This window comes from Panthera onca, chromosome A2 (assembly GCF_046562875.1).
Source record: "Panthera onca isolate mPanOnc1 chromosome A2, mPanOnc1 haplotype 2, whole genome shotgun sequence".
Classification (NCBI taxonomy): Eukaryota; Metazoa; Chordata; class Mammalia; order Carnivora; family Felidae; genus Panthera; species Panthera onca.
This window is the reverse complement of record NC_138340.1, coordinates 43,629,098-43,648,627: the sequence shown is the minus strand read 5'-3', so window position 1 is coordinate 43,648,627 and position 19,530 is coordinate 43,629,098. Positions and strand designations below refer to the sequence as shown.

General features: G+C 37.5%; 1 protein-coding gene across 2 annotated transcripts in view; it reads right to left on the bottom strand.

Annotated features, from left to right (window-relative positions):
- The window catches only part of CNTN6 (contactin 6), a 283,185-nt gene that overhangs the window by 4,088 nt on the left and 259,567 nt on the right, over positions 1-19,530 (bottom strand). For both annotated transcript variants that reach the window (XM_060631587.3, XM_078442810.2), the window contains exons 17-20: positions 17,915-17,985; positions 10,219-10,453; positions 9,990-10,105; positions 8,464-8,650 (exon numbers count right to left, since the gene is read on the bottom strand). In XM_060631587.3, coding sequence (XP_060487570.2) covers positions 8,464-8,650; positions 9,990-10,105; positions 10,219-10,453; positions 17,915-17,985 — 609 coding nt within the window. The remainder of the gene's footprint in view (positions 1-8,463; positions 8,651-9,989; positions 10,106-10,218; positions 10,454-17,914; positions 17,986-19,530) is intronic.

Below are 19,530 nucleotides of genomic sequence, written 5' to 3'. Positions count from 1 at the left end.
ATAATATTTAACTCATTATAACACTGATGGAAATGATTTCTTTCGGAGCTTTGACTCAACTACTATTTAATCCCTTATAAATTACTGGATGAGTCTTGCTCGGGGTGTCTGAAATTTTATTAACATATATTACCATTGCTGTAAACCCACAGGAACATTACTCTTGTCCACCTAGTTACTGACACCTCAATTGAGACACGGCTGAGAAATGTTTCCCCTCTGCTTCCAATAGGGCTCAGTTCCTACTTTACAATGGATTTGTCACACTGAATTATAATTATTCTTGATTGTGCATTTAACTTTATTGACGGCATGCACCTTGTTCAACTCTGTATTCTCAACCACTGGCACAGTGGTTGGCACATAGACGACATACAGTCATATATGTTGAATAAATGACTACAATAAGATAGCTAAAGAAAAACCACTCAGAGTCCTGAGTGATTGTCTCAGGTTATATTGATTATGTACTGGGATGTGGTCAGATCCATAGGTGACACAAAGTGGCCAATCCATTCATTATTCTTTTCTATAATCAAGGTTAATTGCCATGGACAAACCTCAAGCAATTCATATGATTTATAAGATAGGCCAAATGGATTAAACTTTCCCTAGTACATTTCTTGACTATATATACCCAATCATAATTAAAGGCCTAAGAGTTTTGCACTTAGTAAGCACTCAATGCATGTTTGCCAATATGTTTTATTCCTGAAGGACTAGATAGCAACAATAATAGTTTTGTAACTATTCTCCCTCAACTATCCCAGGGTGCCTTTTCTAATATTTTTTCTCAGTTATAAAAGCGATCATATAAAAATTCTCAGAAGATACCATAGTTTTAATATCTAGTATGCTCTTGTGGCACATTTCTTTTATCTCTGTTCTTTAAATTGAAGCACTAACATTAACAGCATCATATAATCAATACAGGGAGAATATAAATTTGCTCCTTTGATGTCATTGGCAGTGATGGACTCTGAAGTTTTCATCTATTTTTGTGTCTATTTTGTAGTTCATTCAGAGGAAAAGTACTGTTTTTAACACTACAAATCCACTGGTGAAGCTCCAGGCTGGGAAACAGAACTGACCCTTCTATCAACTATGTTTACAAGGAGTTTACGACTATGGTAATGACACCAAAATGGTCGCATTTGTTTATCTACCCGAGCATAAGTAAAGTGTTCAATGGACATAAAGTGACAAAAGTTCTACCAGGAATGAATTCTTGGTGTGAATGGCCAATGGCATAGATAAATTCTTTGCTATCTTGCTATCTTGGAGGTGGAAAGAGCTGGCCTTTAAAGTCAGAGAGATGTGAATCTGTATCCAGTCTCTTCCAAGAGGCCTTGGTTTTTCCATCTTCAGAATGAGTCAAAAATCTCCTAGTTTTTAAGAGTTTTAGCTTATATGCCATAAAATATGAAATGTTCAGCACTTGGTTAGTGTTACATGCTAAAAAGCTCAGTAAATGCTAATTCTCTTTCCTGAGAGTAACAGCTCTCCACTCAGATCTTATGACATAATTAATTTTTTCAATTGTGTTCAAAGTGTTTTTTAATAATAATGTAATTCCAAAGTTTGCAAATGACCCACTTCTTAAATATAATTAGAGTAAATTTAACATTCTCCCTTAATAATATTTCTCTTATTTGGGTTCTTTGGATGGTTTTTTAAAGACAGATGGGGGTGCCTGGGTGGCTGAGTTAGTTCAGAGTTTGACTCTTGATTTCGGCTCAGGTCATGATCTCACAGCTCATGAGTTTGAGTCCCATGTCAGGCTCCGGACTGGCAGAGTGAAGCCCACTTGGTATCCTCTCTCTCCCTCTCATACTTTCTCTCTCTCAAAATGAATAAATACAGCTTAAAAATTTTAAGAAAATCTCTTATAAAAAAAAAAGACAGATAAAGTGGTAGAGTTTTAGCTATTCATAGTCAATCATCTTTCTTATCTTTGTCCATGAAGATGACTTCAATGCCAATGCCTTTTGTCTAGTATTTAAATAAATTTTCTGCAAGTATCTTTAGAAAGTTGCTTGATATGAACACTATTAACAGTTCTGGTTTCATGTGCTTAATGTACATAGTTAAACTGGATTTCAAATATCTATGATGACATTGAGATTTCCATTACCTTGAAAATCTAAAACGTTGTCACATGGCTAATATGAAACACATGCCATGGATATCTGTACCAAGTTGGTCAATGGTAAACTCAACAAAACAAGCACTTTTCTAATTTTTAAAAGCGTTCTATGCAGTTTTCAGAGACGAAATCATTTTCTATTAATCAAATGACGGAGTGACATTAAACTAGCCGTCTACAGCTCTAATGCTTTCCTTGTGATCAATGTTTCTGTAGATGGCATTTATATTCAACTGTAGTTCACACTGTGAACTCAATTCAAAAACAACTTCTTATGTTACACTTCTAAGTAACAGCATGGGGTTGACATTTGGGCAAAAGAGAAAGAACATAAGTGCAAGATGAAATAAAAGTTTAATGCTTCCTTTATGTCTAAATATGGATTGATTGCAAATTTACAGCAAGAAAAATCCAGTACAGAGTACTAGTCAGTCAACGACAGGGGCCAAATTGAACCAAAACTTGCAAACACTTTGTGTTGCTGGGTCTGAATATTTCTTTCTATATACGCAGTTGTTTTTTTTTTTCTTTTCTTGGAATTGAGGCAAATTTTTTTCTTCCTTTGATTGTAATCTAAATTCCATTTAAGCGATATCTGTGTGGCTCACAATATATTTTCAATGCCCCTCAGTTTTCTTTTAGAAATAGATAATTTTTCACTAAGCTATGATTCTTGTTATATCACTGATATTTACTTAAAAAAAAAAACCAAAAAGGCATCATTATCACCAGTAACAATAATAACAAAGACTTCAGAAGCTTTGCATAAGCTGTTCTTTCTGTTTGGAGATCCCTTTGTCCACTACCTCTTTTTTTTTTATTTTTCATGCCGTATCAAAATATATACCCTTCACTACAAAGCTCCTCCTTTTTATGTATATCTCAGCCTCTTATTTTCCTTGTAGTATTTTTCACAATTTATGATTCTTTATTTTTATTTTTTTGCTTTGTTTTCTTTCAGGTTGCCTCTCCACTAAAAGAGAAATTGCCTGAAGGCAGAGATTTTGGCTGTTTTAATCTCCGTCAGCCACCTCACCCTATGCATAGCTCATGTGAAGCACTATTTTTCTTGAGTGATTGACTGATTCATCATGCTTCCAAAAAAAGGCTCTGTCTTCTCTTTAGCTTGCCCAATCAGAATAGGCAGAGATTTTGGTAAATGTGAGCTTTGCTTTCTGAGAATTTACAATGGATGATCAAGTATCAGACTGAAAATCTAGACAGTGACAGTATGAATGTGTGATGGATGCAGAATTTTTGCTGTCACCACTCTTCTGAGGTAATCTTGATGTCATCTCAAGGACATGGAAAATCAAAGTTAGATCCAGGGATAGCATTTGGAATCAGAGCAATCTTCAATGTTTCATTAAAGGCATTCCACATCTTCGCTTTGGTTGTCCTTTCATGACCCTTGAAGACAATTTCTGCAACGATTTATAAAGAGAAAGAGAGTAGAAAGTGCTTTCCTCTTTTAAGAAATGCAAAGAAAGTGAAATCACCACTGCAGAAGAAGTACAATAATGTGTTATGATGCACTGAGCTTGTGCTGTATGGCGGCCTCTGGGGCACCTTGGTGTACATAGTATCCTTTAGTTCTCAGAGAAACCTCTGGAGGAAGCCTCATCTGTTTTTCCAATGAAAAAAATGGGTTCTGAGTCATCAGGGAATTAGACCTTTCACACAGGTAGTGCATGGCGGAACTGAGACTCACAGACAACCTTCTTTCACTCAGGAGTCCCTTTCTCTTTCCAACACTATCTCACAATGAGCCAAAGTGGTGGAACACCCAGAAAAATTGCAAATACATTAAAGGGGAAAATAGGGGAAACTTACAATTTGGTAGGAAAGATATTTCACCGTTGATAGGCACGGCAGGGGCACGCCACAAGGAGAGAATACATGAAGTAAGGTAAGTGAATGTTAAGCTGTGGAAGATCAATAATTCTCATACTACCATGGCTAGCTAGCAAGATAAGTATAGAAAAGGACTTTGGGACAGATGGTGAAAGATCCTCTTGGCCTTTGTCCTGTGGAATAGAGGAGACAATGAAATTCTGGAAGAATAGGGCACGATTCCATTTTAGGAAGAGAAATCCAAAGACCATTTGAGGTTTAGACTGAAGATTTGAGAGTTTGGAAAGAGAGAGACTATGTAGATGGTTAAAGATGAAGATTACAAATTAGCACAGTGTTCATGGGATGAAGAGATTCGGAGAATCCATCCATGTTCATTGTGTCTCTCAGTCTAATAGATGCCAAAACAACCTGACTAGGCATTTCTTTTCATATCTAAGGATTAAAATACGAAATTCTTTGATTTGTTATAATAATTAAGTGAGATAATGTATGTGGAAAATTAACACAGGGCTTAGGATATATACATGCTCAGTATTTTATAGCTGTGGTCAACATAATAAGGCCCTTTCCCTGAAACATTTCCATATCCTCATCCCTGGAATTTGTGAGCTTAGTATTTTTTTTTAAATTTTTTTTGTGTTTATTTCTTTTTGAGAGACAGAAAGAGATAGAACATGAGTGGGAGAGGGGCAGAGAGAGAGGGAGACACAGAATCCCAAGCAGGCTCCAAGCTGTCAGCACAGAGCTTGACGTGGGACTCGAACTCCCAAACCACGAGATCGTGACCTGAGCCAAAGTTGGAGGCTTAACTGACTGAGCCACCCAGGTGCCCCAAGGGATTCGTATTTTTAAGTTTCCCTCTTCTGTCTGGATTAAATCAAATAGAAACCCTTTTAATTCCTAATTTTTAAATGTGTATTTGTTTTCAGGTGAGAAAGAGAGACAGCATGAACAGGGGAGGGGCAGAGAGAGAGGGGGACAGAGGATCTCAGACAAGCTCTGTACTGACAGCAGCGAGCCCGACGTGGGTCTAGAACTCATCAACACTGCAAGATCAGCAACTGAGGTAAAGTTGGATGCTCAACCAACTGAGCCACCCAGGTTCCCTCTAATTTTTTTTTTTTTTTAATGGAAAAGAGGACTGTGCCGGGTATGATTAAATTAAGGATATTTAGATGGGAAGCAATCCTGGATTCTCCAGGTGGGTGAAGTACAATCCTTAAGAGGGAAGGACAGAGGTAGGAGGGCAGAGTCAGAGGAAATACAATGACAGAAGCAGAGGGTGAGAGTCACAGGGAGATTTAAAGATAAGGAGCTGCTGGGTTTCAACATAGAGGAAAGGGTCACGGCTAAGGAGTGCAGGTGGTCTCTAGAAGCCAGGAAACACAAAGAAACACATGTTCTTCTAGAGACTCCAAAAGGAGCAGAGCTGACACCAACACCTTGATTTCCAACCGATGAAAATCATTTCTGGCTTCTGACCTCTAGAAAGGTATGAAAATAAATTTGTATTTCTTTGTACCACTAAGTTGTGGAAATCTGAACAGTAACAATAGGAATCGGAAAAAATTTCTATTCTATTTTCATGACGACAATGATATAGAATGTTACAGAATAAAATTAGAGGTTTACTTGGTATTCAAATATAACTCAAATATAATGAGTTAGAGACCTGTAGAACTTCTTATTCTCAAGTCCTTTTGGCTGGGACACTGAAGGATACAGACTGGTGAAAGCCAAAATTAAGAAATATTTGAACAAAATTGCCCTAAAGAAATTAGGAGTTATAAGCGTTTTCATTTGTTTGATTTAATCAGGAAAGAATATGAATGCTTAAAAATAATAAACTGCATTTTAAATTTCATGAATCTCCTCTCAATTTTCTCTCAGCAGATACATTCTAACATTACATCTTGGTGAAATCATTCCTTGTTAATCAAACTGTTTTCAAAGGATATGTCCCATACTCTTTGACAACGATGAGCGCGTGTGAACACTCAGAGAAGCCACCTATGATCATCTTGGCATTTAATCCAAATTTCAGTTAAGGCCACTTGAAGTATCAAGTACTTGAAGAGGTCAACTGAACAAACATGGGGTCACCATGTCAAAGACGAGTTTTATGCTTAAACACATAGAGTAAGTTAGCACAAACTAATGCATGGTTGATTTAAGTTGTACAGATGATCAAACTAGCAAATTCAGGTTGCAGAAAAGGAAGTTATTTTGAAAGCTTCTTAAAGTAGTTTATTGTTCGGGTCCCAGTCCACCCTAAACTGGTCAATATGAGTACAGATAATATGAGCTGACTTAAGCGTTGCCTCAATTACCGCACTATCGTGTCTGTCCGTCAATCACGATACAAATCTGTGAGGTTTTTTAAATACTATCTTTACACATTTCAAATCACCCTTGATAGTGCCTGAGATAGGAACTGAATTACACAAAGGGGTTTCTGTGAGTTTGGCATCTCTGAATACCTGGACAGTCTTAAAACCACTGGAAATTTCCATCCAGATTTGAAGATTAGCTGAAAAAGGTTAGACTCCAGAAGGACTCCAGAAGCAAATCATTCATACCCATATATGGCAATGGCTTCATTGATTTGGTCAGCATGGGATAAAACGGGAAGAGAAAGAGAATTACATTTCTAGTTAATCAGTTCTTGAGGACTGCTCATGACCCAGTCTCTTTCAAACTGGGTAGATTGGAAGAGAGCTGGTTTAAGAATTATTGGCCCCACTCTCCCCTTGAAATGGACTGATCCTCAGAGGCTGTTTGCTATCTGTCTGTTTCTCCCTAGCAGTTTCATAGCACCTTGTATTTTTCAAGGTGCTCCTATAATCAGCACTTCATTTATGCCTCACCAATGATTTGGGAAAGGAGTGAAGGTAGAGAGAATTTCCACTTAGCAGATAAGAAAATTAAAGCAACAAAATGGAATGCCTTGTCCTGTTTCAGGTCATGAATCAGTGATGTATCCAGAATTAGAACCCAGGTCTTTGGCTACTTGCCTGGTGATGTGGACATAAATGCATCATGTATTCTATAGTCAAAGGTTTAATAACTGAGATGATGTCTAAGTTCTTTTTGGATAGGACAAATATATGTTTACGGGAAAAAAAACTTTATATCACTTGATTTTCAAACTGACTTCAACCACCTGTTCTTTTCAATACACAGAAAAGAATACTGCATTTAACAGCAAGCTATCCTTTTCCTATGTATCCATATCTTAGTCTTCTTCAAAATTCAACAACTATATTTGAACTATATAAGGTTTTAACTGTTTCTCAAAATTCAGCAACTATATTTGAATCCTCTTTTTTATTGGGATTCAGAGACCAAAGAATGTGTTTTTAAAAGCCTGTGAACACAAATAATTTATGTTCATGTGCAACAGGTAAGGAATATACAAGAATTATACAGTCGTAAAAAGGACATATGGCAGCTGCTCCTAAATCATATTTGATCACTGTGCCTCATAATATAGAATACTTGTGTAATACCAGGCTCACTCATAGAACATAATGCAACAACGATCAACTACTCATCCTTTATTCAGTAGGCCTTGCCTATGTGAAAGACAGCTGGCTGACTATTAAGGGAGTTAAAAAGAAGCAGAAGAGTTCATTCTTAAATCTGAGGGACTTCTAAGTATACTGCAGTGATAAGTTATTCTAGAAAGAAAGAGCTAGACATCTGGCAGTGCTAGGGCCACATCAGAGTACAGTCTAATTCTCAAATGATAAACAAGACAAAATAGAAACAAATGAAAAACAATTTACCAAGCACGTACTAATGTATGTACTAGATATATTCTTTATGTCTTTCACTCTTGAAGAAAGCCTTGTGAGGAAATAGGTACTATTATTCTCACATTTTCCAGGTGAGGATATTGGGACTCTGCAAGATTAAATAACCACTCAATAATCCAAGAATGAGAGGTCAGTTTTTTTTTTGTTTGTTTGTTTTTTAATGTTTATTCATTTTTTGAGAGAGAGAGACAGAGCGTAGGAGGGGGAGGGACATAAAGAGAGGGAGACACAGAATCTGAAGCAGGCTCCAGGCTCTGAGCTATCTCCAACTGGTGAGCCATGAGATCATGATCTGAGCCAAAGTTGCATGCTGAACTGCCTGAGACCCGAGGCACCCCAAGAGGTCAGGTTTTGAACTGAGGTTGGGAGTGGGCATCAGAGCCTATGCTTTTAAACATTACACTCTCCTATCTTGCATCTATATACTCAGAATATTTTCTCCTTTGGAATTCCAAAAAATCAAAATGGTTTCCTTTGATTGTTACCAGAAAATTTCAACAATTATCCTTATTTAAGGGACAAACTAACAAACAAAGCAATAAGTAAAATGAGAAGATGGGAGGAATGAAATAGAGAATGAGCAAAGGAACATGTTTCTATTTATAGATGAATCTTGGTCCCTGCAGTGAGATGCATACTTACGAGACTTTTTGGTGGTAACGTTGACTGGGGGGCTTGAGGGCCCTGCCCCTGCAGTGTTGTAAGCTCTCACGGAAGCAAAGTAGATGGTATTAGCTTTCAGCCCTGTGATGTTTTTGGTTGTGACATTCCCACTGACTCTAATTTTCCCAATCATGGATTCTTTGGAGTCATCTGTCCAGTATAATACCTGATCATTAAAAACAAAGAACAAACAATTCATTGTTTGCCAGCAAGTATCAACCATGGTAGGTTATGGGAAGGGAGGAGCATAGGAGCACAAATAGAAGAATATTTTCTAATTACAATGGTTATACAACAACAATAAAATAATCAAAGTCTAAGATTTATAGGGAGGAAATTAAAAAATAAAAATTCACAATGGAAATCAGAGAATCTAGAGTTTTTTTAGGTTGCCAAAATAAAATATTGCATGAGCTATCTAAAGGTTATTGACTGTAACAAAGGGTATATATAATCACTTGGACCAAAGCAAGATTAATACCATCAACAAAGGACTTCAGTTACATTTGGTTCTTGATATTTCCTCCAGAGTTCTTTGAGTGACAGGTTAATTAATAATTCAACTTATATCAGGCTCTTCCTATACATTAGTACTGATTTATGCACATTGAAAAAGACAAAAGAGAATAAAGCTTGGTGCCTGCCTTTGAGTCCCTTATAATCTAGTTGAGAGGCTAGTATATATAGGCAAACAAAATGCAGAGGATACATTCCAAGTAAGTGATATTGGGAAAAAATGCTCTGGGAATTTGAAGAATTCCAAAATCAGGGAGTGATCAGAGAAGAGTTAGAGGAAGAAACTAGAAATGAGCTTTCATAAATAAATAGGATTCAGATAAGAGGTAAGGCATTCCTGGATTAGAGTCTGTTTGGACTAGAAACCACATTAAAAACAAAAGCAAAACAAAAACAGTGTAAGGAGCAACTAAAGAGGTATAGAATTATACTTTTATTGTAACTCCAAAATAAAATAAATGTGTTATCCATTTGGGGAATCACTGAATTTGCAAGCTAAAGAATAAAAAGTAATTAAGAAGTCTCATTGTTTAACTTTGTGAGAATTAAGGCCCATAAATATGATTTACCTCATTCTATACAGACTATAAAGGACAGATTAATGAAAATCTAGGATTTTTTTTCTTATCATTTAACTGCCTTTTCCAAGATGACTACATCTATTCAAGTCCTGCTCCAATTCAAAGACAGCTTTCTCAATAAAATTCTTCTATGATGCAAGATCATTGAGGATTAGATATTTATTATTCCCCAAGAAACAAATATGATGGTGATTTGAATGTATAAATGAGATAATCATCTGGTCACCTTACAAATGGCTACCATTTGTTAATTTGCTTGCTTAAGATCACCTAGAAAGATCTCTTCTGCTCACTCCACAGCTATAGACATACAACCTAAGAACTAGGTTAGTAGCATAGGGCTACTGAACAAGAATTGTATGGTTAGCTGGCATATTCATAAGTGGAAGTGAAATTAATATGGATTACCTCATAGCCCAGCACTCTTCCAGTGTTTCTATTCCAGGCAATAGCATTCCATGAAACCTCCATTTCCGAAGCAGAAAAACTCTGGACAGAAGTTCCTCTTGGAGCCAGCTGAGGTTCTATCATTCAAAAAAAAGACACAATCATCTTCAGTAGAATGGTTCATGGAAAATGAATGCAACATATGCATACATTCCCAAGTATGACCATTCCAGGGCTGACCACAACTTACCATCTTCCCCGGAGTAGACAATGGACACGGTACTCAGAGATCCTTCTCCTTCATTATTATATACACCCACTTTGACTTCAAAGGGAGAGAGGGGGGTGATACTTTCATTTCTGTAAACAAATCTTGATGATTCTACAGATGGTACTCTTTCCTTGGTCCAGGTTGTTGAGCCAACTGGCCGCAACATGATGATGTATCCAAATTCCTCTCCATTCTGTAGTTCTTCTGGAATTGACTTGGGCAGAAGTGATTAATCACTGAGTATTTACAAAAATATTTTATGGAGCTACTATAATTTATATTGATTAATTGGCGTTTCTTTTGTGTAGAAAAACATGGATATTAACCTTGTTTAATGAAACATTGAAAAAATAATAATACTTTTATTTGGAACGCCAATTAGGAAAGTGATCCCAATTAAAGATATTCAGATAAATAAATGAAAAATTTAATGGAAATGTAAAACAGGTTTTACATGTTTATATCTCTTTCCATGATTATTTGTTAAGTTGAAATAATGAAATGTTATAAAAATAGTTCAGAAGATTGTAAGATTGTATAAGTTAAAACATAATTTGGATATGAATTTTTAAACTCGGCACAAAATTAACTTATTAACTATTTCAATGCTAGCTATATTTTCTTTTCATAAAATTTTCAACGAATTCTTATAAGATACATGCAATTATTATATAATAATATTTGCTTTAAAACTTATAGAGCATCACTCAAACACAAAAGCATAAAAGACCTTCCAGTATTTTTAAAACATACATCTTCATTAGTAGCAACATCAGGGTGTACTCTTCCTGACATTTTTAAAAACAAAACAAAACAAAAAAATTTGCTTATTCTCACAGAGACCAAATCCTGTAAGACTCACTTAAAATGTAAACTTATTAAAATTACAAAACAAAAATAGATATTAGTTCCCCAGAACTCTACAGATATTACACTATAAATAATCACGTAAAATAAACACACAAAAATGAATTTATGCTTGAATTTAGACATATATTCCATCTGTTTACAAGAAGTTTGTATTTTAAAATCTATGAAAATGTAGGTTTTTTTTTTAAAGAAAAATGTCTTCCTTGTCTTTTCTTTTTGAAATATTTTGATACGTTATTAAAGGCATACCTGATAGGACATTAATGCTCCAGTCCCGCATACCTACAAGTCTTTTTAGGAGGTTTTCCTTGCCCATACATATCCATTCATTGTATCAAATTATCCCAAGACCTGGACCACATCTAATTACCCAGCAATGGGCACCAGAATCAATGGTGCCATTTTAATCACTATGAGGTCACGGGTGCCAAATCTTTGTGTTCCGTAGTGACTGATGGACCCCATCAATTCTTCTCCCCTACAGATTTTGATTATGAAACATAGGTAGGGCCAATACCTGATAAACTTAGAGTAGGCAATAAATAGAAAATATACAATGAATATAGTAGGAATAATGAAGCAATAGAAGTTAGGAGGCAATGGCAGCTATAAATCACATAGAGAAGAGACAGAATGTAGCAGTTAGCAAAATAGGAAGTTGTAAGTAAAGGAAACGGGAAGAAGTGAGCACAAGCCATGAGGGACCATTGGAGCTGGATCACCAGAGTAGCCGGCAGCAGACTAGAGCTACTGTGCTCTGAACAGTGATGAACGACGTTCCAGTTCTTCATTTGACCTGCCTGCTTGGTTAGTGAGACTTTTTTCCATCTTCATTACCTCCCGTGTAGCTTTAAAAGAAATCCCCATTAACTGAGACGACCTGAGCTGGGCTCTGTTTCTTGCCATGTGGAACAGTCTAACAAATACAGAAAGTGAAAAGAGGAAGAAAAATACAGGTCCAAACACCTGGGGAAGGAAATGTTTCCTTGCATTAGCACTTTTCACACGGAGATCAGAATTAAAACAGTTAATTTTTTGTGGAATGGAAGAGATTTATGAGACCTTAAGCTACTTGCCAAAGCATTTGATTTGTTTCTGATGCTACTCTGGTCTCAGATTTAATCAAGATGTTTAGCTCATCTGAGAAAGTTAGTGATTTTAGTTTTTGTTAGTCAATACAATTTGTGTTTCTCATGATGTTCCCTCAAGAAAGATTTGAGTCTAACATACATAGTTTAGAAGGGAGCGGTGGGGGGCGGTGGGGAGGAGATACAAGATACTTGTTAAGGGTCTTCATTTCATTCTTCCCATATGGGCAGGGGAAAAAGAGCTATTTAAGACGGTCAGGACAAAGCTTCCTTCTTTAAGGAAAGCAAGTGGTCAGTAGAATAAAGAAATTCAGAAGTTCTTCTGGTAGTAAAATCTATTAACGTTGGTAAAGGCTAAGAACGGAATATGTATTTACAACATTTTTTTTAAATGTGTTTATTTATTTTTGACAGAGAGAGGGAGACAGAGTGCGAGTGGGGCAGGGGCAGAAAGAGAGGGAGATACAGAATCCAAAGCATGCTTCGGGCTTTGAGCTGTCAGCACAAAGCCTGACGTGGGGCTCAAACTCACAAACTGCGAGATCATGACCTGGGCCAAAGTTGGAAGCTTAACCAACTGAGTCACCCAGGTGCCCCTGGAACGGAATGTTTCGTATAGACCAAGGACAGCAAACTGGCCTAAGAGCCAAATCTGGTCTGCAGTCTGGTTTTGAAATAAACACAGTCACAACTGTTCATTTATATATGATATGTGGATGCTTTTGATGATGATGGCAGGGTTGGAAAGCTATGAGAGACAATGTATAGCCCACAAGGCAGAATAATTTTCCTGAGCAGCCCTTTACAAAAAAATGTATATATATAATATATGTTTATCAACTCCCAGTATAGGTGTTTATCTCGTACTTCACAGTACTTTATCCCATATTCCTAATTTTATAGTCCTATTTCATATGACATATTTACCACAAGTATCTCAAACTTGAGAGTATCTTAGAGAATAAATTATGATAATATGTGAATAAAGATACCCCTAAAAAAGGAACTGGCATTTACTACACTCCAAGTTATATATCGTATGTAGGTTGCTGGAAACAAAACAAACCACGACAAATAAATAAACACAAAATACACATTACTTTGGCACTGGAGAAAACATAAGAAGGATGTTTATTGCAGGCAAATTATACCATGGTGTACCTACATGAGCAGCAGTCTGGAATGACCAGTAAAGCTGTCACTTATAAACCACAATGGTGGATTCTGACTGAATTTAGAATGGTCGCTGGATGTGCATTAGTTTTGAAAGTCCATCAGGTACTATTACTTCTACCATAGCAATGACTTTGGCCTGGCATGGTCTCTCCACTCCCAATTTCTTTTTTAAAACATACTTGAGATAAGATAGGGTGGTAGCTTTCCTGACCTTCCATGCTGGATTAAGATTGTCCTGTCCTGTTGGTCTCTGAGCATTCAGACCTTTTTAAAATTTATATTTGTAACCCCACTGTTTGGAACAGAGTTCCAACATTCATTTGTGTTCATTGAATTGAAACAGTTGCTAAATGCCTTCTTGTGGCTTTAACTAATGTATGTGTTGCCTTCTAAAAATATATAACCTATTCCTGAAGGAAGTTTGGGCATCAGAAGAATTTGGCTCAGGAACTGAATATACATGATGCCAAATGTGAATGATAAATGGGAAACTACATTCATTAATGCAGTTTCTGCAAGTATCTGCATATCTGATACCACAAGAAAAAACACAGAGGAAATTATTTTGATTTATTATCTTTTTTTAAATAGAGGCCAGCAAATGTTTTTGTTTTTTTTTAAAAAGAGGCCAGATAGTAACGATTTTCAGCAATGGGAGACATATGGTCTCTTGCAACAGCATGAAAGCAACAATACATTACACCTGAGAGCACAGATATGGTGTAGGGGAATCTGTATAAAAACAGGGAGCAGGCCATAGGTGATGGTTTTGGGAAACACTTTAAAGAACAAGGACATTATAAATCATGGAAAGATTTTTTTTCTTCTTGTAAGTGACTATTTAAGAATAGTATTCATAGGGGGTGCCTGGGTGTTTCAGTAGGTTAAACATCAAACTCTTGGTTTCAGATTGTGTCATAATCTCATAATTTGTGAGTCTGAGCCCCACATCAGGTTCCGTGCTGATAGTACAGAGACTGCTTGGGATTCTCTCCCTCTCCCTCTTTCTCTGCTTCTCCCCTGCTTGCTTGCTCTCTCTCAAAATAAACAAATAAACAAAAAAATAATTGGACAAAAAAAGGATTTCCCATTCATCTCAAATATTGAATGTGCAAAAACATTATCAACCTTTAGTAATTTCTCACCTTAGAGGAGAAAAAATAATGTGCGAAGTCAGGCCAAACTCCTTGTACACTATGATGAAATGTTTATTTGACCTTCAAAGAACACTGAACCCCAAATAACCTATTTAGCATCGCCCAAAAGCAAATGTCTTATAGGCTCACTTGGGAGCCAATGTCTTTGTGGGAAATGTGTTCAGAGGACAAGAATAATTTGATTAAGTTACTGCTTAAGGCACACACACAGGGACACGTGCCTATCCTGAACCATGACATCATGTGCAGATAAGTGGAATTAAAATTTAACAAAAGAGCACGGAGCAAGAGCTCTGTGTTCAAATGCTGAGCTGCCCAATACCCATATCACATTTATTTTTTTTCTTAATGTTAATTAATTAATTAATTTTGAGAGAGAGAGAGGGAGAGCAGAAGAAGGGCAGAGAAAGAGAGGAACACAGAGAATCCGAAGCAGCCTCCGTGCCATCAGTGCAGAGCCTGATGCAGGGCTCAAGCCCACGAACTGTGAGATCATGAGTTGAGCTGAAATCAAGAGTCGGACACTTAACCGACTGAGCCACCCAAGTGCCCCTACCCATACCACATTTCTAAGCCTCTGTGTTCTTATCTGAAAGTGGCATTACCTACCTCCTAGCATCACTGTGAGGACTGAATGACAGGAATACCCAGTGTAGCACAGAAGCCCTGTACATGCTCTACAAGGGTTGTCCCCTCTCCCTCAGGCCTCTGAGAGTATCTTCTCTGTCAGGACACATCCACCCATCCAATAGGTACTTGGACAGGCCATACCACATTCCAGGCACTGTGCTGGGTTCACAATGTGTACATGAAACTACATGTTCCAAAGAAGGGATGACTTTCAGAGTAGCTACACCTGGCTTCTGGCTCTGTCATGTACAACTTAGAGAAAACAACATCTCTGTGCACCAGTTTCCTCACAGACAGAAAGGGTTTGCTACCACTACTCCTCTTTCTCTATATTTAATGGAATTCTGTAAGGAATAAAATGGACCATGTAGATATAAAAGGTCTTTTGCTACTGCAAAATCATTTACAGATGCAATGAATTACACTTACAGAAACAGGGTTCTGCACCTCGGCATTATTGGCATTTTGGGCCAGACATTCCGTGTGGTGGGGGCTGTCCTGTGCATTGCGCCCTGGCCTCTGCTCAAAAGCAAGCCTCCCCCAACTTCTTTGTAACAACCAAATGCGTCTTCAGACATTGTAAAATGTCTCCTGAGAGAATAACATTGTAAAATGTCCCCTCTTGTGCATGTCAGCCGTGATGGTTTTTAATTAAAACATCCATGGCCATCATGCTCTTAAGTGTAATGTTAAAAAGTCCAAGTAAGTGGATGCTTTGGCAGTATGAAAGTTGTTATCAAAATGCCAAAAACATGTACACAGGTAATAAAAAAGGGCAGGGCTCTTTTATCAGTTACATCTGAGGCTCAAAGCTGACAACAAAGTTATGACACGATATGCATTCCAAGGAGAGACATCAAGCCATTGATAGGCAAAATTTAGCCCATCCTCTATGACAAAGGTATATCAAAGGAGTGTCTGTTTCTTTAGGGATAGATTAGTAGGAAAATATCTCCTCTGACACAGTTGTAGAAAAAGCTGTGCATTCCTACCCCTCTACCAAGGGAAAGTAAAGGGGCCACTTCCTTTTTTTTTAATTTTTTTAATGTTTATTATTTTTGAGAGGGAGGGAGACAAAGCACAAGCAGGGAAGGGGCAGAGAGAGAGGAAGACACAGAATCAGAAGCAGGCTCCAGGCTCTGAGCTGTCAGCACAGACCCCAACGCAGGGCTCGAACTCACAGAACGTGAGATCATGACCTGAGCTGAAGTCAGCCGCTTAAGAGACTGAGCCACCCAGGCACCCCTAAAGAGGCCACTTCTTATCATTTGCCTAACCATCTGAAGAGGCCTCACAAAGAACCAGCCGGTATGTGCTCTCTGGAATTTGGGACACATGGGTTCTTTTAACTAAGAAATGCCTGAGAAACTTGTAAAGGGGAGAGAGATCTGGACAGCACATGGTAGCAGAGTGAAAAGAGAGGTTAAGCAGGCATGTACTATACTCCTAATGAACACAGAGCAAAGGTGTTTGCTCAGGGTAAATGTGCATCTCATGCAAGGGACCTGTCCATGAGCAGCTTTGAAAGGGACTCTATCCACAAAGACCATCTAGAAGAGAAAGATAATCTACTCTGGAAGAGGCTAGTATGAACCATGCCAGACCCCAGGAATTGAGGAGACTTTTCAGCAGTCAATTGGCTTTGCACCAAGGAATTATAACTAGGAGTCCCCAGTGGGGGATCTTCTGGATGTCCCACTCCCCCAACCAAAAAACAAAAGCAAACAAAAAAACAAGTACACTATAAAATAACAGCATCTGATGGGTACAGGAGGGGGAAGTCGGGGGCGGGGGGGGGCGGTGAAACAGGTGATGGGGATTGAAGAGCACACTTCTCATGATGGGCACTAAATAACGTGCTCTATATTAATGTCACTACATTGTACACCTGTAACTAATATCCCATTGTATGTTAACTACACTGGAATTAAAATTAAAAACTTAATAAAAAAATAACAGCATCTGGTCATTTGCCACTTTTGGAATACACCAAAATCAAATTACAAGTGTACCAGCAGTCAGGATCTTTTCAGTACTTTTCCTCTTCTCCCAGCCCAAACCCACTATAACTCTGGAGAAGCAAGAGGTAACAGTGCATGAGGAAGGAGAAATTCAACAGCAGAATGGGGAATAGGTAAAGATCTGACTCTACATTGCCTTTCACACCGTAGAAGCCCTAGGCTGAGGCAAACCCAAGCTACCAGAAACAAGAAACGTTACGTTGGAGGAAAGTCTAAAGTTTATGGTAATAAACCAGGCTGAAATTTATAACAGGTATAAAAATGAGCCCATATGTTAATTCATAAGGATAATAATCACAAAAGCTACACCATTTGCTCAAGCTTTTATCTAGATGCAGGGAAGGCCTTAAAGAACAGTGATAGGAAAAGAACTTTCTACTTGCATGCTACAGAGTCTAACTCGTGCACAATAGTCCCAGAGACAATAAATACAATAATGTCTAGTCCCTCAAGTAATAACTAAAATGCTACTGACAAACCTGAAATAGACATTGAAGTTGTTTTTCTTATATGTGGGAGAGAATTGTGTTGAGTCCGTTATCCTTTCTCACTTGAGTAGAAATAAGAAGAGTTTCCAATACTTCCTCTAAGTAATTCATCATGGGGAGTCTTTTATACCATGTATTTTTATATATTCTCCGTAGTGATCAAATAAATCTTTTTGTTTTTCAGTATTCTTCCTGGCCAGCTAAATCTTTTTCTTTCAAAATAACTCAGTTGGACAGAAAATTACCTCCCACGTAATGACGAGTTCCGAACGACTTCCTCCTCCTCCGTTGATGTTTGTTGGCGCCACAACAGGCACTGAAAGCAACCAAAAGAAATGTGGGATGGCGATTATTAAAGTACATCTTCATCAGGAGGCATTTTGTTTTTAGATTTCACCTTTCAACATCTCATGCTGCACATTGTGAGACAGTCTTGCATTTTTAATGAACATAAATTATGTTTACACATATCCAAATTTCTAAGAGAGAGGACACAGTTGTGTTTGATACATGAGCACCCTGGCTCCAAAATTAATTAAAAATCGAGTAACATCGTGTATTTGACATTATTATGCATCATCTACTAATTGGCAAAATGATGTTCCATTCAGATGGTAACAGTGACACTGCTGATTTAGGGCCTAATTATACAGTTGTGCTGTAAACAAGTTACTGAGGCAGTATATTAATTAATTCTTTTTTTAATAAACAAACTAAAATGATTTTTCTTTTTTTTTTAGTCATCAAGATAGTTTAACATTTAAAAATACATTCTTAAAAATATGTAAGTAAGTCTTGTAATTATAACTCTGTGTTTAAATCTCACATCTCTCAGTACAGAACAGGAAGGTTTCTTCCCCCTAACCTTTCACTTGCCAGCTAAGGATGCGGCCTCCTGTCAGGGATGTGACTGAGGGGATATTCTCCGTTTAACTCTAGGACTCTAAGGCTCTGTGGTAGGACATTCCAGATGACGATCATTTTTGTGAATTAGAAAACAATTATGCCCTTCAAGTATACCCTTGTGAGGACTAGTATAATGAATAATAAGTAGTCTGAGGAAAATTACAAAATTGATGACAGTGGTATGTGTGGGCCTTGCATATCATCAGACTGGGGTTTTACTTTACACATGTGGAAATGTTAAGATATAATCCTTTCATGGAATAATGGCAGATGTATCCTAACGCTGTGATAATGGATAGCTCTGCAGGATATATATAAGTTTAAAGCTTATTTATTCATTTTAAGAGAGCGAGGAAGAGAGAGGGCAGGCTAAGCACTATCAGTGCAGAGCCCTACAGAGCAATGAACCCACAAACTGAGATCATGACCTAAGCTAAAATCAAGAGTCACTCAGTGGACTGAGCCACCCAGGTGCTCCTGCAGGATATATTTTCTAAATGTTGAAACATATGCAATTATCTGTCTTTGACCATTTGGATTAAAATCCAGAGGTGAGAGGGTGGGCGTGCCTGGGCACGTTTGCTGACTGGTAGGCAGGAATTAAAATATGCAATGTTTAATTGCCCATTTCAAAAATTTTTTCCCACTGTGGAAACCATTCAGACAAATCTAGACTACTTATTTTATTTACTTCCATTTGATACAGATGTTGAACTTCAGAAACAACATAGTGATATGATAGTCTAACTGTTCTTTTTAATAATAGCACCTGTCAGGCATGACCCATTTTCATATTCAAATATACCCTAACCTTGCCTGCTTTAACCTTCACATGTATTTAAAAGATTGTCTTGTACCTAGACCCTACTTTCGAAGTCTTCCATGGCCTTTGGCCAAAAACAAGGTAAATCAGAGTGGGTTCTATAGTTGCAAGTTTTCTGTACTTGACAACACA